This window comes from Anabrus simplex, chromosome 1, assembly GCF_040414725.1.
Source record: "Anabrus simplex isolate iqAnaSimp1 chromosome 1, ASM4041472v1, whole genome shotgun sequence".
NCBI lineage: Eukaryota > Metazoa > Arthropoda > Insecta > Orthoptera > Tettigoniidae > Anabrus > Anabrus simplex.
This window is the reverse complement of record NC_090265.1, coordinates 1,098,580,474-1,098,604,462: the sequence shown is the minus strand read 5'-3', so window position 1 is coordinate 1,098,604,462 and position 23,989 is coordinate 1,098,580,474. Positions and strand designations below refer to the sequence as shown.

Here is a 23,989-nt window from a genome sequence, read left to right as displayed (position 1 = left end):
CCGTTTCATCTGTACCATCTGCACTTCCACCAGCATCTCCATGGTCATGATTTCGAAGCACGGGTGGCGTTCTGTCAATGGATCCTATAGCATGAGAATACTGATCCTGCCTTTTTAGCGACCCTCTTATTTACAAACGAAGCATGGTTTCATCACAATGGAATCGTCGACATAATATGCATTACTGGATTGTGGATAATTCCCATTGGGTACGACAGGCAGCTTTTCAGGTACAGTGCGGCATGAACGTATGGTGTGGCATCGTGCGTGATTACTGCATTGGTCCCCATTTCTTTGAGGGATCTGTGATGAGAGAACACTATCTGCGGTGTCTCCAAGATGACCTGCCACCTTTCTTGGAACATGTGCCACTCCTCGACCGCTGCAGGATGTGGTTCGGACATCAAGGAGCTCCACCGTATGCGGCAGTGGTTGTCTGGAACCATCTCCATGGGACGTATCCTGATAAATGTATAGGGGGGGGGGGGGCTGTCCCCTGGTCCTTCAGATTATCCGATCGTACGCCCCTGGATTTTTTCTGTGAGACCATGGAAAACAACTGGTGTATATACTGGAGCTAAGTAGTCCTGGTTACCTTAGACAGTTTGCCATGGAGGAATGTTGATCTGTTACTCCAGAGATGTTGCAACGTGTCAGATGGTCCGTACAACATCGTGCACAGCTCTGTATCGATCACTGAGGTCGTCAGTTCGAGGAGGTGCTGCGTTTAAAGACATAGGTAACTGAAATCCTGTCAAATGTTTCCTAGCCTGTTCCAACCCAGATCCATACCAGATGCCACCATATCAGTGGCCGTTTTCCGACTCGTTGGCTGAACGGTCAGCGTACTGGCCTTCGGATCAGAGGGTCCCGGGTTCGATTCCCGGCCGGGTCGGGGATTTTAACCTTAATTGGTTAATTCCAATGACACGGGGGCTGGGTGTATGTGTTGTCTTCATCATCATTTCATCCTCATCACGACGCGCAGGTCACCTACGGGTGTCAAATAGAAAGACCTGCATTTGGCGAGCCGAACCCGTCCTGGGATATCCCGGCACTAAAAGCCATACGACATTTCATTTTTTTCAGGGCTAAATAAACTGATCAGCCTGGTGAAGCTATCAAGTATGCAACCTTGCAACTTCCCAGTCAAATGGTTGTTAAAAAGAAAAGAAGTTTAAAAAGTTACTTGCGTGGGATTCAAACTTTCAAACACCGCGCCCCTGCCAAGTGGTACACACGATTCCTGCTGGTTTTTAGCCTGTAACTGCACATTTCGTTATAGTACCACGGTTTAAGGAGAGGAACCATTGTATTTCAGAATTGTAGTAAATACAGCAGGATGCATAAAACTAGATCACGAGGGGATGGTGAACCACCCAGTATAGTTGGTGGTGCATCGGGGGGGGGGGGGATAAAGGGGGGTGCCTTGCTGGCATTAGCAGCTAAGAAGGCACAGGACCAACAAAAAAAAAAAAAAATAATAATAAGGGACAAATTACACTGAGGATATAGGCTGTGACTGGCTGAAATAATGAAATGAGGATACATATTTAAATACTAGTTAAAATAATTCAATAAATCAAATATGAAAAATTAATTTGAATCAGAACAGAAATAATTAATTTCAGTTTCTCATTACAGTAAATAATTTAATTAAATAAATAATTAAATAAATAATTAAATAAATAAATAAATAAATACAATTGGAGAATTTAATTTAAATAACAACCCTGCGATATAAGTAATCACAATTTTCTGTTACCAACATAAAATATAAAATATACCAAAATAAAATATATTGACTGAACAAGTGGCTGCGCGGTTTGGGTCACATAGCTCAATTTATCGTTGCCAACATAAAATATTTTGTCCGAGCAAGTGGCTGCGTGGTTTGGTAACATAGCTATCGGCTTGCGTTCAGGAGTTGGTGGGTTCGAACCCCCTTGTCGACAGCCCTGAAGATGGTTTTCAGTGGTTTCCCATTTTCAACACCAGGCAAATGCTGGACTGTACCTTAATTAAGGCCATGGTCTCTTTCTTCCCACTCTTAGCCCTTTCTAATTCCATCATTACCATGAGACCTATACGTGTTGGTGCGACGTAAAGCAACTTTAAAAAGTGAATAAATAAAATCTGGAGAATTTAGTTTAAAATAACAACCCAGAGATATAAATTATCTCAGTCTTCCATTACCAATGGATATTTTGGGTTGATCCAGTAAATAACATTTTACCTTTTCACATCCAGTCTGAGGATAAATTCATTTACAATCCAACATCATGAAATTAACATTATATAAACAATATTTCATACCAGTTGTAACATACAGACTAGAAATGCTGGTAACTAATAAGAGACAAGATAGTAAGATCCAAACAGTATAAATAACATTTTTAAGAACATCAGTTAAAAAGACAAGAAGAGATAGAATTTAAAATATTAAAACCAAGAGAAGAGCTAAATACAGAACCATTACTACAGGTGATACAGAAAGCAAGACTGAGATGGTTCGGATATATAAAAAGAATGGGAATGAAACGGGTAGCAAGAAGGGAATTAGAAAGAGAAGTTAAGGGAAAGAGACCAGTTGGAAAACCAAGAAGAAGGTGGATGGATCAGATTTCGAAGGACATTAGAGAAGCTGGATTGGATGTGGTGGAAGTAATGGAGCAGGAAAAGCGGAAGGACAGAAAGGAGTGGACGAGGCTTGTTAACCACACCCGGGCAACTGGAGTGGGACATTGATGATGATGGTGATGATGATGATGATGATGATGATCACTTTCTTTGCTTCGGGGATAATTTGACAGCAAGATTCATGTCACATTTGTGGAACAGGATACATTACTGCAAAGAAAATACAAAAGCGCAAACACCACAAAGGTGTCAAATTCAAAAGTGCAAATGAAAATGTCTAGATAAGAAAATAATTCACATCAAATTAAAGCACACTTCAATTAAGACCGCAACCCAGTACACAGATAATAAATGACAGGCTAATAACCAAGATACGAGACACTGCCCCACAACATGCTAACATGCCGACAGATAGTACAGTAATATATGCATGTCCAACCCTTGTCCCATTCCTCTAACGGTCAGGTATGAAGTGAGTGGATTCTTCGTAGCGAGTTTTATGACCGGGTGCCCTTTCTGATGTTAACCTCATTAGAGGAGTTATGAGATGAAATGAAATGAATGACGTGATATGATAGTAGGAAGAAAGAGGGTGAAACTCAGTGCCGGCATATAGCCTACTCCTGTCGAATAGCACAAACACCACAGGGGTCTGCTAAAGGCTTTACGCGTCCATCTGACGGATGAATCACCATCAACAGCGTCATTTCTTCTCGCTCCATATGAGCACTGTGGAGAGGTTTGGAATTTAATCCAGGATTGAACACGCAGTAGGCTAATACTAATAGTAATTTCAACACTCGCCAAGGCCACCTGTGACGAGACAATAAGATGGACCACATCAGTGGGAAACAAAGGGATTTGTCACCTCATGTTACATCGTGTCACCATGTATCAAGCAGATGACATATATATGACTCAACAACAGTTTTCCTAATCCGAGGCTTATAAATGTCCAATACCCATTAACTACTTGGATGAGAGATAATTAACATGAAATTCTGAATAGATAATACAATTTAACATAATGTAAAATTTGAAGTAAAAACTTGATTAATTTAAAACCATAAACAGGACTTTGAAGTAAAATAGACACACCAATGTCCCACTAGGAAGAGTTTTAAACACATTTAATGATAACCCACTTGAAAATAAAACACAGAAAATCATTACAGAAATATAAATACCAGTAAACAATTCACCACCTTGAGCAGAATAAAGAAAGATACCATTACAATCATCTTGCCTTACAAATATTTGCCTAACACGGTGAGAGATTTATAACATTATGCTTTCAATTATGGTAAGTTACAATGCACGTTACCATACAGTTATCAAACTTGAACAAATACATTGAAATGTTAAATGAACAGTTTCTTGTAAACCCTGAAACATGTTCACTCAAATTACAAGATCCTAGCACAGTCATATGCCATGGCGAGAACCAAACCGTTACAAGATGATATGAGGTTGAGCATTATTTAAAAAATTGTAAAACTCAAATCGTGAAGATTATCGTGACATACCATTAACTGCCAACACCAATAGTAATTTATTAATTCAGACATCACAGTATTCTTTAGTGAATAAATTTAAATTACTTACATAATGGTATCCAACCTCTACATTACTCAACTCGCATATGATGGCACACCCCAGGTATAAAACTAAAATTTACAGTACACAATGATGACAATGTGTTGAAGACACTCCTGGAGTTACATATCCACAATTCCCGGATCAAATCCCTCTTCTTTTACTGTATCATGTATCCTTTAGGATAGCAACAGGCCGTTTGTAAGGACAGCCATGTTGTCTTCTAGGTTCTCGGTAGCAACTTGGAACCAACTCATGCTGATGCAAGCATGCCCCACTCCTCACAGCTAAGGTTGTGTAGTTCATACCCAAAGATAGTGCTCTGCTCAGAATGTTAAAAATATGATAAACATAGCCATTAAGTCCATTGTTCAGGCAGAATATTAGTTATGATCAAGCATGTTAATTAAATACAATGCATGCTCGTAAAATAGAGTCCATTCAACAATGATGTAAATTAAGGGTGTGGCTACATTGTACCACTGCAGATGGTATGTGGTGAATATGGATTTTATACTTAGTTCTTCAACTTTCACACCTAAACTAAGTTGAGCGTAGACAAGAATTTGTTAAGTTTCATTTTGTGTGAGTTCCAGGTTATATGTTGCACTTTTAAGGTATATTTTATTAAGGAATAACATGCAAACATGTATCCAAAGTAAATAAAATAATGCAGAACTTAATACTCTTTGCTATAGTCCATAAGAGATTTTGTTCTTTTGTTACAATAGGTGAAATGAAATCATTCACAAAGCCTGTTGTAGAGCTTACATATACATTTTGAACAAGTTGTTTTTGTACACAGCTTGTGATGGAAACCATGATTTACCAGACGCGCTAGAACACTCCGTAGATTGTTGTTTGGTTCAGTCCATTTGTGGTTTACCATTGGATCGATTGAGTAGAATTCCAGTGGAATGTCTGATTTATTTGCTTTTGCCTAAGAAGTGTAGTCTCTTGAGGTATAGATGAGAACTGTCTGTTCATTCTTAAATCTTCTGTCAGCAATGTTTGTCATGTCAGTTCATCAACCATTCACGATGGTGAGCAGTAAGATACTCCAAGTGCCCTTTTCAAAAACCTTGGTTTGACACTTTCTAGAGACCTTGGATCTGAAACCATTGGGTGATCCCATATTAAGGCTATGCCGTATGTAAGTACTGGTTCTCTTTTAGCTCAAAAAAGTTTCATGGCTGTATCTAGGGAAGGTTTAGTAAGGTTTTCGATTTCAGGTATCATTTTGGTTGCTGTTATGAATTCTAAATGACGAGTGGGCTGAAGAATTTCTCCTAAGTATCTGAAAGAGTTTACAAGATTTCAAGAATGGGAACGAAAGATGGATGAGGAGATGGAAAGAAATCATCAAGAATACATGAGGAGAATGGAAGAGAGACATCAAGAATTCATGAGACAAATGGATGAGAGACATCAAAAATTTATGAAGAATTTGAGAGGAGAAAATGATGAGAAAGAAGAAGAGCATAAAAATCAACAAGAATCATTGCATGAAGAAACCGAGAAACAGGAGAAGAAAGAAGAAATGGTTGAGAAGCAGGAGGAAAAACTACAGAAGATGGAACAACCACGGAAGAAATGAGAGGAGTTATTCGAGGAAGAAAGAAGACTAGAAGAAACAGATATACGGGAAGAATGGCCACAGAAGCAGCTAAAACAAATAAGAAGAATGGAAGAGAAACAGAGGAAAAGAAGAAGAGTGGAGATCGAAATAATTCAAGCAAAAATTTTGCAAATGCAGAACGATATAGATATAAACCAAACTGACATACAAGATCAAGGAGAAGTATACTTATTTAAAACTGACATAGTAATGATGAAGCAATTCGTAAGAGGATTAAAAATTATTACAGAAATTGGAGTGGAAAAAATGAATGATAGAATAGAGAAGAGCCGACTAAGATGGTTTGGGCACATAAAGCGAATGAGCGACGAAAGAATGCCGAAAAGTGTGATGGAAATGCAAATCCAAGGAAGGAGAGGCCGTGGACGACCACGATTGAGATGGAAGGATACCATCCAACGCAGCATTATAGAAAGAAACCTGGACTGGGACACAGTGTTGGAGGAGGAGTGGTGGAAAGACCGAAGAAAGTGGAGAGGAACCATATTTGCCCCTACCCGGCTACAGCTGGATAAAGGGAAATGATTAATGAATGATAATGATTATCGTGAAGAAAATGAACCAAATCTGAAGGTGAAAATAAAATAAAGACAGACGGAAACAAACTTCAAGCTAACTTGGATAATTCTGAAGGAAAAAGAAAAACATTGATTTTAGATTGAGCCTTGACATTGATAAAGAAAAACAGATAGTACTTGGGATGAATTAAATTGCTAAATTATAGAAATCAACCAGATGGTGAATACCAGACTTAAAGAACAGGCTGGTAGACGACTGAAAAGGGTTCGAAACAAAAGATTTCATCCACCTTTTAAAAGTAATGACATGGTAATGATTAAGAAAGCACCTAATTCTAATATTTCAGAGCAGATATTTGCAAAATTTGTTCACTTATTTGATGGTTCTTATGTAGAAAAGAAAGTGCTAGGTAACAACGCTTATGTAGTTGAAAATTTGACTGGAACGTACAGAAATGTATACAATGCATCCAGCATGAAGTATAATAACGTAGAAATATTTCGCCAATTCTCGTATACGTAACAGGATTATCAAGCGCAATACCTGAAAGGAGAAGAAAAAGTTTAACTGTCGGAAGCCGAAGATTAAATTGGAAATTAATAAGGATTACTTATAGCAGAAAATTAGATATCGTTAGTTTAAAGTATATTCACGTCAAACTAGAAGTCTTTAAAGACCGGGCGAGTTGGCCGTGCGCGTAGAGGCGCGCGGCTGTGAGCTTGCATCCGGGAGATAGTAGGTTCGAGTCCCACTATCGGCAGCCCTGAAGATGGTTTTCCGTGGTTTCCCATTTTCACACCAGGCAAATGCTGGGGCTGTACCTTAATTCAGGCCACGGCCGCATCCTTCCAACTCCTAGGCCTTTCCTATCCCATCGTCGCCATAAGACCTATCTGTGTCGGTGCGACGTAAAGCCCCTAGCAAAAAAAAAAAAAAAAAAAAAGTCTTTAAAGAACTTTATAAGTCATATAATTGGAAATAATAATATCGTCTATGGTGTAATAATCTGCTTGGATAATAGAAATAAGAATCCGCCGGGCTGAGTGGCTCAGACGGTTAAGACGCTGGCCTTCTAACCCCAACTTGGCAGGTTCGATCCTGGCTCAGTCCGGTGGTATTTGAAGGTGCTCAAATACGACAGCCCCGTGTCGGTAGATTTACTGGCACGTAAAAGAACTCCTGCGGGACTAAATTCCGGCACCTCGGCGTCTCTGAAGACCTTAAAAGTAGTTAGTGGGACGTAAAGCAAATAACATTATTATTATTATTATTAAATAAGAATCCAGATAATTCATTATAGTTGAGTTGTGAAACTAATGATGTTGTTAAATCTGTTTCTAATGCATGTTTACTGCGGCATCATGATGAATAACTATGCCGAAGAATGGGATTGACGTCTGACGGAGACCAGCCAACTGACTCTGCGAACCCGAGACTGATAACCACTGACCGGAGATGACGCAGCCATGACTTGGAGCCGATGAGCCAAAGAAGAAGCAGATGAAACATCCCAGTCCAGTAACGTGGGCAAAATGAGATAAGTTCCATGTGAATAATATGTAGATTATCCATATTTAACTTAAAATTGTAGTGTGTTGATATTTGTGGTGTTATTATAAAGAAGGTCGACATTTACATCTTCGAGAAATGATTTCAATGTGTAGTGTCTTCGCGAAAGAATCCATAAAGTTGTTTTAACACATTGGATTTAGGTATTCCTCAATTACATAGGTTTGCATTCCCATATAGGGAAGATAATATTCAATTAGTGGAGAACTTTGAAATGATTCTTCGACTTATTACTAAAGAAATGTACTATACATAATGTGAACCAATCTAGATGATATGAGAAATGGAAATAGATCGTCTTAAAGGAAATTGAGACTTGATTCAACGTCAATTTTCACCAGTAAGTAAATATGAGCCTGATATATTCATTTCCTTGACATGTAGAGTGTAATTACTTGTGTTTTGAATATTAATCAGACCCATAAAGCATCATTGTAATGTGATAGTGAAATATCGAAGTATACGCTACAAAGAAAGGATTGATATTTTTGTGTGTGCTTGAGAATATAATGTGACGAAATGATGAGATTAGAGTTGTGAATATTAAGATTAGTATATTTGTTGATACAATCGATGTGGAATTAGGTTGTTTACAACAAGAATATGATGAAAGAGATTTATTTATGGGTAATTGATGGTAATTTCGCGACATAATTCTGATGCTAGGTTATAGTTGTCGTGATAGCATTGTGAATTACGTAGTGGCGTATAATGTTGGGTTGATGTGATGTATATTAGGTGATATATGTTTATGGAATTTGCAGGCTAATAACATTGTATGGTCATCAAAAGATTATTTCCAAATAATTGATACTGAGGGATAGTATTGATATTTTCTAGGAGAATTTCACATGTTGTATGGAGTTTTAACTGATTTACGTTGAAGCTATAATTTATTGGAGAATGTATCTTCATAATTTTGTGTTACTACCATTTAAAAAAAATATATAATTTTCATCTACGGTATTCCTTAAAAAAATTTTCGCGATTAAGTGATAGAATTTAAAAAAGAATTTGACCTTGGTAGATATATATGACCTATTTATATAAATGACTACGCTATGTTAGAGAATTACTGCATATTTTTCAGGAAAGATTGCGGATATATACATCCAATAATAAATATTTCTTATATAACATTATATTTATTTGTTGGCATATATTCTAAAAATAGCCATTGGAAGCTAAGATAAATGGAACTTTACTTATTCTGCTTACGTTACAAATGAAATTAATGAAATAACATTGATTTTCAAAGGTTATAAAAAAATATATAATCAAGCATTTTTGACATTCAACAATATTGTTATTCAGGACAATTGACAATTATGTTGTTAGATATTTCGCTATTTTGACATTTCTTTTAATAAGTACAGCATTTTCTTTTAGTCAGATGAGGATTTGACTTCGGTCAAGGATCTTATTAATTTTTTGAATAAGATTATGAAGCATGTAATTGAACGTTACGATAACTTATTAATTCATCCTAAGTTACTTGATGCTCAAAAATAAAACTAGAACTTTAGAATTTAAATTATTATTATTGCTATTTTATTTCATTATTATAGAAGATTAGTTTAGGTTAAATTCTTGGAAGATGACAGTTGGATGAATTTGAGAGTTGATTTTTAATTGCATTTTAAAAAGAAAACGGATTTTTCGGATGTACTAGAAAATGAAACAAGCATGTTTCCCAGTCGAACACACGTAAAAAAAAAAATTTTAATGAATAATATTTATCCCTGAGAGGTATCGTGCAGCTAGCCAGAAACTTATTTGACACCAACAGTGAATCGTGGGAAGGAGATTATCATCCGAGTCAAAAATATATCGGCGGAAGAAAGTTTAATTTTGTCGGGCTAAAGAAGAAAGGTATAGCTGCTGGTACATATTAATGCGAATGCAAAAATTATTTTAAAAAAAAAGGCGCAGATGTACAGTCGCTCAGAAAACAAAAGCCCATGGTATTGCATAAGTTCCTCACAAGTACATTTTTCTCGGGTACAATTCAATCTATAGATATAATATTTGTTGTGGGTAACCAGAGGGTTTGTATCTACATAGGAGGTGAATTATCACTTTCAACACTATGCCCTTACGGGATACGGGCGCGCTGCTTTCCTGCTTCTGCATGGCGCCCGTATCTGATACGGGCGTGATTTTTCATGTGTTTATATCCAGCTGCACGTATCACGTACGGTTCCCGTCCCTTGGTTGGAGGTAATAGTTCATCTAGTGACCACTAGAATGTAGCAGTTATCGGGAATTTTGAACTGAAACGATAAACAGGGTGTTTTCTCTTTGCCGTGACCTCTACCGAAGCACTCAGTGTGCCATGTGCTGCGCGCGCCAAATCTGTCACGCTGTCAGCTGTGTTACTGTGTAAACATGTCTTCACGCCGGCTCAATGATAGTGACATTTTGGATATTTTATCGGGAGAAGTGGGTTCAGAGATGGATGAAAGTGATGACAACCCTGCTTACGAACCGGATAACGTATGAAGCGATAGTTCAGGTAAGATTTTTATTTATTACGTCACTTTGGAACATAAGTGTTTAGCTGTATTATTTTACTCCGAATACAAACGATAGAAATACTTTGCCTACAGAAATTTGGGTTTATTTTTTTCGTTCAGACGGAGAGATGCAGGCTGATGATTCACCTGTGCCAGAACATCTGCTAGATCATCTGAACCTGATGATGAATGGTCAGAAACAGATGACCAACCAAGGCTGCCTCTCTTCCAGTCGGCATCTGGTTCTACTCAGTTTTGCATGGGGAGTGACGAAATGGATTGTTTCAGTAATTTTTTTAGTGACGATGTGATCAAAAATATAAAAACAGAAACTATAAGATATGCAGGTACGACAATTGCGGCAATGAAACGTCAGGGCAAACTGAAGGAAATTCCATGTGGCACCGGTGGTCTGCAGTAAAACACGAAATTTATTGGTTTTTTGCAACAATTTTGCATAAGTGTGTGGTGAAGCTACCCAAACTTAGTGATTATTGGTCTACTGATCCCTATTATCAGACAGAATTTGCCAGTCGATTGTTGAGCCGTGATAGATTTTCCGGAATTTTATTTATGTTGCGCTTACTGACAATTCCACCTTCATCAAGAAGGGGGAACCTAATCATGACCCACTACATAAACTCAGGCCTTTCTTTGATTTTTTTGTGCACAAATGCATTGCCAGTTTTCAGCCGTATGAGATCCTAACAGTAGATGAGGCTATATGTCCCTTCCGTGGTCGAGTAGGGTTTAGGTTTTATACGAAGAATAAGCCCAATAAGTACGGTATGAAAATGTATGTACTTTGTGATGCGGCAACAGGCTACGTACTGAATTGTGAATTATATACGGGATCTGCAGGGAAAGTTGACATCAGCATTCAGGCTCTTGTAGATAGATTATGCTCACTTTTTTCAGTAATGGCCACTGTATTTATATGGACAGGTACTAGACTAGCCCCTCCCTACTGAATATGCTGTGGCAAAAGAAAACCCTGGCTGTTGGAACTGTCATGAAAAACAGGAAGGGTTTACCACCAACGTTCAAGACAAAGAAATTGAAGAAGGACGAGATGATATTGTTGAGGAAAGGGCACCTTCTTGCTGTGAAGTGGAAGAGCAAGCAGGATGTTTTATGCCTTTCAACAAAACATAAGGCTTCCACTACACTTGTTTCTGGTAGATCGAAGGGTGGTGTTGTACAGAAACTAAAGCCTGACGTAGTCATCGATTACAATGTAAATAAAACTGGTGTTGATAGAGCAGATCAAGTGAACAGTTATTACCCATTTGAATGGAAGACAGTGAAATGGTGGAAAAGGTCTTCTTCCATTTGTTCCTTATGTCTGTTGTGAATGGTTTCATTCTATATAAAGAGATCTCAAAATCAAAGATATCTCTTGTGGATTACATGAGAGTGATCAGTTTGCGGTTAGCAGCTAGAGGAGGAGGAGACATCTCAAGGCTGGAACCTACTCCCTCCCCCCCCAGAGTTGACAGGACTTTTGCTCGCCAGTTTCCAGAAAAGGTTCCTCCAACGAACAATAAAGTGAATGCTACTCGTTATTGCAAGGCATGCTCAGACAGGGGCAAGAAGTAAAGTGGTAAGTGCGTCAGAAAAGAGAGTAGATGGTGGTGCAAGGAGTGCAAAGTAGGACTGTGTATAGTCCATTGTTTTCAGGACTACCATACGAAAAACAAACTATTCCTAAATAGGTAAATATTTTATTCCACTGCATTTGTGTTTATTTGTGACCTAAGTAGTCGCATTAAATGATTATTTTTTATTGTTTGAGCAAGCTTATTGGTATAACCTCAATGTAAAATTTTGTTTCCGTACTATTTTTTTCATGTTTTTCATAAGACTAGTATAATTAAATTACTTCAGATATTCACTTGTTGATTAACATCTTCATTTTGGATGGTTGACACCTTCATACGGTACAAAAATCAGGCATGTAATATGTTTCGCTGTTCCATAATAACGTGTTAAAAATTAGCAAAAAGACCCAGTTCACAGCCAGGATCCATGTTAAAATATCGTAGTGTTGAAAGTGTTAAATCTTGATAATAATTAAGTCTGATGGTATTAAATGCGAGGAACATGCTGTTGTATACAAGAAGCATGATACACAGAAAACAACTTTAAAAGTTTATTACCGAGCTCAATAGCTGCAGTTGCTTAAGTGCGGCCAGTATCCAGTATTCGGGAGATAGTAGGTTCGAACCCCACCGTCGGCAGCCCTGAAGATGGTTTTCCGTGGTTTCCCATTTTCACACCAGGCAAATGCTGGGGCTGTACCTTAATTAAGGCCACAGCCGCTTCCTTCCCAGTCCTAGCCCTTTCCTATCCCATCGTCACCATAAGATCTATCTGTGTCAGTGCAGCGTAAAGCCAATAGCAAAAAAAGTTTATTTTCATGAAATCTTTCACACAGTATACAAAATAAATTATCTTGAGGCTTGCTTCTTATTTGGAGCACACACTAAATATTACAGTGAGTAAGCTTGCTGTTTGAATGAGAAGTGTTTACATTTATACAATTTTGCCTTATTATGTACAATTGGATCTATACTGACGATGTAGAATGTCATGAACATATGAATATCTTCGATAGCTGATGGCTATCTAATGTCTGGAAGTCTGGCTTGAATGAAATACAAAGTTCTTCCTAGCAGAATGCTATATGTTTGTAGTCTTAAGTTATAAGGAAGCCGGCCCTGTGGTGTAGGAGTAGCGTGCCTGTCTCTCGCCCGGAGGCCCCGGGTTCGATTCCCAGCCAGGTCGGAGATTTTTCTCTCGACCTGAGGGCTGGTTCGAGGTCCTCTCAGCCTTAGTGATTAGAATTGAGGCGCTATCTGATGGTGAGATGGCGGCCCCAGTCTTGAAAGCCCAGAATAACGGCCGAGAGGATGCGTCATGTTGACCACACGACCCCTTGTAATCTGCAGGCCGTCGGGCTGAGCAGCGGTTGCTGGGCAGGCCAAGGCCCTTTCAAGGGCGTTAAGTGCCGTGGGGTTTGGTTTTTGGTTAAGTTATAAGGAAGGCAGGAATATTGAGGCGGTAGCGAGTCCAGAGGTGAGACTTCTCGATCAGAATTCAGTCTGCCTATTCAGCCCACATTTTTAAGAGGGGTACCTGCATGTCTGACTTACAGCGTAGAGCTGATCGCTGGACACAGCTGACTGCCTGCAGCTGTGGAATCAGGCCTCCTATTTATACTGGCAAGCTGACGTCACAAGCATGAGTCAGTACGCTAGCTGGATACTCCACGCACACTCTAGGAACTTCGATGCCGGATTGGGTTGCATAGCTGCAAGACGGAGGACACTACAGTACATACAATATCATGCGCTCATTCTTTTTTTTGAGAAATTATACGTGTAAAATTGTTAACAGAAACCGGTGAGTTTAACTTGAACTCAGTTATCTGATAATTGTATCATTGAACAAGTGTTGTGTTAATAGATGATATTGATAAAAATATTAGGTTTCTGTTTTCTTCTCTAGGTTTATAAATCCATGCTCATGTAATTAACTTTTGATACACAGGTGTGTTGTTGGTAACAACACCACAGTCAGCTGCTCTCCATGTGACCAGAAGAGGGGCTGTCATGTTCCAGAACTTAAATGTTCCTGTGGCTGGTCTTGTTCAGAACATGAGCACTGTCATCTGCCCCAAGTGTTCCAACAACTTCTCTATTTTTGGAAATGGTTCTCAGTCGCTGGCAGATGAACTGGGTAAGACCTGTTTTGAAATGTGGGGAATCAAACATACTCAAAACAGATTGACATTTCTTGTCTAGATGGAGTAGGATAGTTCTACTAGCAATGTAATTTCACTGTCTCCAGCATTTGCTGAGCATTTTGGAATTTTATTCTTGCAATAGTTGCTGAGTTGAGTGTATCTTATTCTTTTAAATTGTTGTTTCATGAAATGAGCTTGGGGTGCACAGAGAGAGAGAGAGAGAGAGAGAGAGAGAGAGAGAGAGAGAGAGAGAGAGAGAGAGATCAAGGCTGCTGGGCTCTCTAGCATTGAAGTTTAATTCTGTAAAATTAAACCCGAATCAAAATCGGCCAGATTTATCTTGAATTCATATTTCTTTTTCTTCAATTGTAATGTGACCATTTAAGCTGCACACCTCTTCTCACCACCACCCATCACAAAAGCAGGCTGTTCTAAAATCACTGATTAATAGGGCCATAGAGATATCGGATGCAGAACACCTCGAAGAAGAGAAAGAATACCTCACGAGAACCCTCAGGAGAAATGGCTATTCGCTCAATAACATCCGATGAGTTTTTAGAAAATCAGAAGAAAACAAAGAAAAGGCCGCCATAGAAGAAAACAAAGGGGAGGAAGAACTGACCCATGATGTAAGTATAATGGTGTGTCAGTGCGCATCCAGTCTACCACAGTGACATCACGCTGGTAGCAAAGCAAGGAAGGTGGTAACATTTCTCGCTCTGTGAAGAGAGCGCATCGCTCAAAATGTATTCTTTTACAATCGAGAGACCACTAATATGTTATTACAGTCAGTTTATTATTATGTCATTATTATTCAAAGTAATTTACTCTTACATTTATGTAATGAATGCCTCACACATAAGCGTTATACGGTAGCTCTAGCAGTTTATAATGTTTGGCATTTTCTTGGACATTTCCCTCAGAGTATATTATCTAATTTTTTTCCTGTTTAACTGTTTCAAGCGAATACAAGATCTTGTGCGTGTTAAGTTTAAACTCACTTCTCGAGGAATTTAAACTGTTGGCGGTAATTGCTCCATGGTTCTCTCTGTTAGTTTATTAAATATGTTGGGTTCCCCGGAAAGGTAGTTACTGTGAAGATTATTAAATTCTTTCTCCAGTATATTTGTAACTTTCAGAAACTTGTAACTGGTTCTCATTAAATTTCCTCTTGAGACACATTGGAGCCAGTTTGTTTGTTTGTTTATTTGTTTGTTTGTTTGTTTGTGGCTGCCGAACAGTTGTAGCTTTCTTCCTTTCTTAATCTGTTTACCCGCCAAGGTTGGTTTTTCCCTCGGACTCAGCGAGGGATCCCACCTCTATCGCCTCAAGGGCAGTGTCCTGGAGCTTCAGACTCTGAATCGGGGGATACAACTGGGGAGGATGACCAGTGCCTCGCCCAGGCGGCCTCGCCTGCTATGCTGAACAGAGGCCTTGGTGGGGGATGGGAAGATTGGAAGGGGTAGATAACAAATAGGGAAGGGAGCAGCCGTGGCCTTAAGGTAGGTACCATCCCGGCATTTGCCTGAAGGAGAAGTGGGAAACCACGGAAAACCACTTCCAGGACGGCTGAGGTGTGAATCGAACCCACCTCTACTCATTTGACCTCCCGAGGCTGAGTGGACCCCGTTCCAGCCCTCATACCACTTTTCAAATTTTGTGGCAGAGCCAGGAATCGAGCCCGGGCCTCCGGGTGTGGCAGCTAATCATGCTAACCACTACACCACAGAGGCGGACTTGATTTTATTTTCACGGTTCATAAAAAATTTTATTTGCCCTGGAGAAAATAATATGTCCGAACATTGAAGTAATTATGTCAGAAATGTCATTTGCCTTTTTTAGTTGTTGTAGTAATTCCCATTCATTCTTCAATAGCTGTTCATATTTTTCCTTCACTATTTTTTTTTTTTTTTCCAACAGTAGGATCTTTCTCCTCAAATCATCCAACTTGTTAGTTCCATTTTCTCCGTCATAGTCCAACTTTTCTTCAGCTTCATCTTCCCTAAAATTAACATAAACAAGTGATTTATTCTTTCATTTGAAAGAAAAATGGAATGTTATATAAAATTTAAACATGTATTTATTGTGTTTCTTCACTCACCTGTTCAAATCAGCAGCCGCCAATCTTAAAGTTCAGCTACATCCATGTGTTAATTTCCCTTTTTTTACCCCCCTCTCAACCCTCCTGCCACTATTAGGAGTTAATATACTTCCTCCTAGTGGTATAGTCTCATACATCTTGGTTTCAACTCACGGCTACTTTTATTCCGATAATTTAGAAGTTGTTGTCTTAAAAGGATTTCAAAGCACGTCATAGTGAAATAAAGCGAGCACACTGTACCTAAAGTAATAATAATAACAACGTAATAACAAACTTTGTATTAACTTAACACAGCATGTATCGAATAATGACAATAATAATTTATCATATGTTATAAATATGTATCGTGTTTCGCACTAAAATTATCATTGCGCCGACGAGCGTTTTCCCACAGTCTGGCAAGATCTTCATTTCTTGGGAATGAAAAATACTTAGTGTATGATCCTTTGGTTTTCCTGTAGTAGCTTAAACAGCCTGCTACTGCACAGCCCGGCATTCTCAAAAGTGTGATCCATGCAGATTAATGAGAAGAATTAAAGAGCTTCAAATTATGTACGGTACGTATTTAATACAAAACACATGTTTAACACATTGAAAATAAAACAGCGACAATCCACGTAGCCGTGGAGCCAATTTCTCACAGCGCTTCCTGCCTGACGTCACCTGCGCACCTCTTACTGACACACCATTATACTCGCATCACGGAACTGACCCACCTGAAAACAGCGATGCTTCCTTACATTAGAAACACTGGACAGGATCAACAAGATACTAGACAAAAGATCCAAAGGAAAGCAGCATGATTTGTTCAGGGTGATTTCCTACAAAAGAGTCGTGTTACAAAAACTTTGGGCTGGGATGGTGTGGAATGTTATTAGTAGATGTACAAGCCTGAGTGAAGCTTTTAAAGGTAGAAAATATCATAGTTTCATAGCATATTAAAACCTTTCATATTATTGCTATTACATGTTTCCTAAAATAATTGTAATACGTGACCTTTAAAATATCTGATTACCGATGCATGCATACATATCCCACGTCGTTCCATCTTAAGTGATAGGTCGGTGAATGAGGCTTTTCCACCAGTTCTGGCCTCTGAACTTCTCTCCTTCAGTGCTTTCCAAAGTATGTCGTCGATGTTGAATGTTGGTCATCCTCTTGGTTTTTTGTCTTCAAGTTTTAGATCATACATTTGTTTTGGTAATCAGTTATTTTCCACAAGTCGCATTTGTCTATACCATCTCAGTCACTGCAATGTTATTTTGTCCTGCAGTCTTATAACTTGAGCCTGTTTGTGGATTTCCTCATTACAGACTGTCCCTCCGTGTCTTACCGATCATGCTATGGACAAATCTCATTTCTGCTGCCTGGATACACTGTTAAAATTATATTACATGTGCTTGTCATTAGACACAATTGTCGTGATATAAGATAAAAGTTTGCTACGGGAACCTTACTTATTCACTATTTTAAAGTTGTTAAATAGTCGTTATCACTTCTCTATTGCACAGTCCCTTGTTTTGTTCTTGTATCAATCCATTGAAATGATCTTTTATTGGTGTACTAAGAGTAGTTTCTAAGAAGGCTGATGAAAGAATTAGAATAGAATCCTGAAACATGTACTGAAGTAAATAAAATGTAGATAACAATTTGTCACATATAAGTATGGACTAGGAGGGCCCATTTAACATAGATTACTGTATTTTGTCAGTACAGACCAATCGATCTATAAAAATGGTCAAGATTATAAATCAGTTATGATTTCTATCGTAACTCTTGGTTGGAATTACTGTATTTACTTGCGTTCTTTCTCCCCCCGCCCCCTTTAACTTACTTTCTACCTCAAAAACATGGAGGGAAATCATGCTAATCTGAATTAAAAATGGAAGTGAAAAAATCAAAAATATGTATAACACAATTAATTTTAATAAACAATCTAAGACAGCTGTGAGCTCGCATCTGGGAGATAGTGGGTTCTAACCCCACTCTCGGCAGCTGTGAAGATGGTTTTCCGTGGTTTCCCATTTTCACACCGGGCAAATGCTGGGCCTGTACCTTAATTAAGGCCACGGCCGCTTCCATCCCATTCCTAGGCCTTTCCTGTCCCATCGTCACCATAAGACCTCTCTGTGTCGGTGTGACTTAAAGCAACCAAAAAAAAGAAAAAAACAATCTAAGGCAATAATACGTTTGCTAACAATAATTATGTGGAAACTGTCATCTTTTAATGTCACGCAAGAATTTGCTGAAGTTAAGAGCCAGATACCTGAAATAAATTGTTGTTGTTTGAGTCATCAGACCATAGACTGGTTTGATGCAGCCCTCCATGTCACCCTATCCTGTTCTAACCTTTTTATTTCTACGTAACTACTGCATCCTACATCTGCTCTAATCTGCTTGTCATATTCAAACCTTGGCCTACCCCTACTGTTCTTACCACCTACACTTCCTTCAAAGACCAACTGCACAAGTCCTGGGTGTCTTAAAATGTATCTTATCATTCTATCTCTTCTTCTTGTCAAATTTAGCCAAATCGATCTCCTCTCACCAATTCGATTCAGTATCTCTTCATTCGTGATTCGATCTATCCATCTCACCTTCAGCATTCTTCTGTAACACCACATTTCAAAAGCTTCTATTCTCTTTCTTTCTGAGCTAGTTATCATCCATGTTTCACTTCCATACAATGCCATGCCCCACACAAAAGTCTTCATTAGGGTAAAATCTGTAAAATTGCCTATGCTAATGTGTATTTCACTTCAATGAAATAGACTTACCAGATCATTTATCATTGCTTTCTACGGAAGTCATCTGTGATGTGTGACTCCCATTCTCGTCCATCTCCCAGATGCAGTCATCTTCAATTCCATCTAGTTCATTGGAAATGCCAGTTGTCTTGAAACTTTCCACAATAATATCTTGTGAAATCCGTCCCTACGCACGAACAATCCACTTGCATATTAATTCTAGTGAAGGCCTCTTGATCTTCCCGGTAGGCGTCAGAGTATGAGAACCTCCCGCCATCCATTCAGAAAATGCCTGCCGCACATTGTCTTTGAATGGCTTGTTGATGCTTACATCAAGAGGCTGCAAGCCACCAGCAATCATTGCAGCATGAGTCTTCTGGTTGACCCATTTCTTGTCATAAAAGAAAGAAAAGTTCCACCTGATCAATACTTATTTATTATAACACGTATAATTGAATTATGTACAGTGTACATTGGCAAAATGCTTACACAAACTCAAGCTTATAACTCTCACTTTTAATGATAAGTAAAAATAACACAAGACCCTACTGTCACTTGTTGCTTTAGACTGTCAACAGACATTTACATCCAAGCACATCTTATTATGTTTGTTAATGTTTTAATGTGTTTATGTAATTTATTTTAATGGACAATTTTCATATCAACCAATGTAATACGAATTATAAAAACAACGCAAGAACATACTGTTACCTGTTGCTTTAGACTGTCAACAGTGCATCCAAGCACATTTTACCATGTCTGTTAATGCTTCATTGTGCTTATGTAATTTATTATTTTAATGGACAATCAACACATAATTTCATATTAGCTAACGTAATTACCGTTAATACGAATGCAATATTAACCACCTTATAAGTGACAGTTAAGCTTATCTCACACATGACTAAGCATTGTTGGAACTCCTTTTAACTGACAAGGCAAACGCCTATTGTAACTATTGGAAAACTAGTTTAACATACTCATTATGCATAAAGATTAAGATAGAAGACAAACTCATTCAATTATTCTTGTCAATAATTGGACATATGTATATATTGTGTCATATTTTATTATGTATTAAGAGCATTTTAATTTGTTTATATAATTTTAGCTAAGCTGTAAAATTAGAAATTCTTAGCAAAGCATAAGCATAACCACCATAATGTTGTCAAATTCAGAATCTGTTATAAAGTTCTTAAATAGTGAGGCATAATACAAAGATGCAAATAATATAAGATTCCAATACAATTAGCTGAAGATGACTTTGTAAGAGGTTGAAACCGGTCCTATTATACGTGTTATAATAAATAAGTATTGATGAGGTGGAACTTTTCTTTCTTTTATAATATTTGGTGACTATCAATACGGAAGAAAATGAAATTTATCAATCAAGACCCATTTCTTGGCGAACCTCATCAACAAGATGGCCACAGAAACTGTCCAAAACCAGTAGAGACCTGTGGTTTAAAAGATGGCCAGGCCGTCATCCCCATACAACACGCAACCAAACCTTCTATGAGATCTGTCAACATCCATCCTTTCTCCTGGACACAAATGTGCACACCAGAAGGAAATTTCCCTTTAGGAATTGTTTTTCGCTTGAAAATTACACAGGGAGGAAGTTTTCGCCCGTCCGCAGTAACAACCAGCATAACTGGGCAGCGAAGCTTCTCTGCCCCAGTAGTCCTCATGACTACGCTGGGTGCTCCCTTTTCAGTAATTGTAGTGTTTCTCAGCATATCAAAGAAAATCTGAGTATGATCTGTATTTCCGATTTGCAATAGCAGGTAATTGTACTCACGCCGCTTCCTAATTATAAATCTATGAAATTGCATGATTTTTTCGCTGTGGTCCTTCAGAAGTTGCTGGCACAGAGATGTCCTTCAAAGAGAAAGATTGTTCCATTTCATGAACCAACAAAGCCATCCTCTGCTTGCTTTAAAATCAGGAATTTTCAAGGTTTTTGCTACTTCTACAGTCTTTTACTGGAGCATCTCATGGGAAACTGAAAAACCATAATTTCTCAATTGTTTATCTTAGAAACAACTTCTTTTTCAATTTCTGGATGTTTCCCGGTTTTTGGTCCCCAAAATGATAAAGTTGGTACAGTGTAGTTCTTCTTTCTGTTTCGACCAGTAACACACGTGTGATGGTGCTACGGAAAATTCATGAGATGCAGCACGGTTGCCGTTATTTTTGGCAAATTCTATTAGTCATTTTAAATTGTGCATCGTTTCCCATCATGTCACTAACAAACACTTTGCACAACAATTCACACCTAAGAACACTGTTGAAAGTGAATACTCTACGCGTGTGAGTCACAGCTGATAACAAGGGCGAGTTAAGGCTAGCAGTCACAGGTGTGTTCTGGCTCCGGGTGCTGGAATGTTGAGTAATCAGTCACTTCCTCTCCTAGCATGGGAAACATGAAATGGAATTTCCAAACTAGTTCCTGATTTCCATACATCGACATGAATTGTGAAGATGAGATAAGTCTGTGGTTCACAACCAGTGGACACCAAAGATAAGGGGGGAAAATGCAATTTTTAACTTAATTTTTCAAATTTTTGCAGGGAGGGAAAATTACGCGAGGGAGAAAATTACACGAGTAAATACGGTACTCATTTACATACTAATTGCTTCTGGCTACCATTGCTGAAAGTGGAGATGGTGGCCTACTTGTGGTTTCCTTTAAACAGAACCACCACCTTTATCACCATTTACTGAAAGTTGATGTTAATTCGCATTATATACTATGCTACCATTAAAAAGAAGTATTTGACTGGAAGCTGTTGTTAATAATTGTATTTATGTTTGTTTAGGTATTGAGTTGCTGCAAGATATACCTTTAGACACCAAAATAACAGAATTTACTGATGCTGGGACACCAATTGTAATTGCTCAACCAGAGAGTAACCAGGTACTAAAAAAACTGAACATTATTTTCCCAAATATGCTGTATTTACCTAAATATAAAATGACCCCCTAGAATGAAGGCCACTTGATCTTCCCGGTAGGCGTCAGAGTATGAGAACCTCCCGCCATCCATTCAGAAAATACCTGCCGCACATTGTCTTTGAATGGCTTGTTGATGCTTACATCAAGAGGCTGTAAGGCTGATGCATTGTTTCCCTGTACAGAATCCCATTCCTCTATATATGAATGGCAGTGGAAAATTCTAATGTTCGGTTGAAATTTTTTAAAAATTATTTTTAAGAGTCTCGTTCATAAGCCTTATAAAATGATGCACACAAAGGCATCACCTAGTATTAATGTTGTAAACAAAAACTTAACGAATGCTAATAATACATTGTCAACCTAAAGCAGTTTTGCCATAATGAAAAATAATTTTAATAATATTTGTGCGTCTTCGCCGACAATCATGATCTTTCGTTCCACTCTTTGGCGACGAATGTGTATCAGCTCCTGCTGTAAAATTAGTTCATCTCTGCCTTGCATACTGTCGGGAAGATTTTGTTTCTTGATAGTTACCTGCCTTGCAAGTAATGGACACCGAAAAAAGTATACATTAATTAATTGTTGAATCAATTTAAATATAATTTCCTGCATGATTTGATTCTCAAATATTACAACATAACCACAAGCGTATGATGAATCTAACAGGTTAGCATGTTTGGTAAAACTTCCGTACTCAGCGGGCAAAAGTTAGGTTAGAGATCCAACATGGCACAGCTCGGATGAAGACGCACAACACTCGGGAGGTTTGCCATCGTCTGGATTGGTTAGGCCCGTGTAGTGACAAAACCAGGTCTGGATAGTGACAAGACCATTGGGCTGGGGGCAAGCAAAAGAGGTTGTTTAAGTTTCTTGGCAGATTATATCCACTTATTTTATAATAATGTCACAAAATCATATTTCACATAGGTGTCTGTGTATAATTTACATTTTTCACACCTCATACCAACCATTGAATGCATTGTTTCCCTGTACAGAATCCCATTCCTCTAGATATGAATGGCAGTGGAAAATTCTAATGTTCGGTTCAGCTGTATTCTGTTAAGTAAGAGCTAGGACTGACCTTGAAACATGGGGTAAAACCTGCCACGACTCCACTCCAGTATGAAAATAAGTATTTTGAATATTACGCATTATTAGCTACATAAAATAACATTGATCAAAACACAAATTATGGTTTTCCGTGGTTTCCCATTTTCACACCAGGCAAATGCTGGGGCTGTACCTTAATTAAGGCCACGGCCGCTTCCTTCCAACTCCTAGGCCTTTCCTATCCCATCGTCGCCATAAGACCTATCTGTGTCGGTGCGACGTAAAGCCCCTAGCAAAAAAAAAAACAACAACACAAATTCATATTTTAAAAAAGGAGCTTATAACCTAGTTTTTGAAAATAAGGTTATCCAAGTTTTAAGATAGCCACACTAGGAGAAGAATCTTGTCTTACATTCAGGTAAATATGGTACACAGTTAAATATTTTCACCTTATAAATACTGAGTGCAATTCCTGACCCAAAAGATTGTTAAATGAAAATGTGTAAGTCTCCTAATACAAACACGACATGTTCTTGATGTGGCTAAGTCTGACAGAAGAATCAACAGCGACCGAATAGACAACAATTGATTAATTTGCTGAACATTACAGGCTTCCACCCAAATACATGTTCCCATACAAACCAAATAAAAAAATAAAAATCTAAATCTACTATGTGGGCACCCAAATTGGCGGGAGACCGTGCCACACGTAAGCGCCATCCCTATATTATGTGGACACTCTCATGGGCAGAAAACCGTACCTCATATAAGCGCCACCCCTATAACTCTATCTTAACTTAATCTTGTGACCCCTCACACTGGTGGTAACCAATCCACTTGTGAGACGCCACACCTGTAACGACTGACTGGGCGTGCTGTCCCACCCTTGTGAGGAAAAAAGGAACC

At 38.4% G+C, this 23,989-nt stretch overlaps 1 protein-coding gene across 3 annotated transcripts in view; it reads left to right on the top strand.

Annotated features, from left to right (window-relative positions):
* Nubpl (NUBP iron-sulfur cluster assembly factor, mitochondrial) overlaps positions 1-23,989 on the top strand; it is a 116,188-nt gene that overhangs the window by 74,646 nt on the left and 17,553 nt on the right. For all 3 annotated transcript variants that reach the window (XM_067137296.2, XM_067137295.2, XM_067137293.2), the window contains 2 exons: positions 14,032-14,220; positions 21,898-21,995. In XM_067137296.2, coding sequence (XP_066993397.2) covers positions 14,032-14,220; positions 21,898-21,995 — 287 coding nt within the window. The remainder of the gene's footprint in view (positions 1-14,031; positions 14,221-21,897; positions 21,996-23,989) is intronic.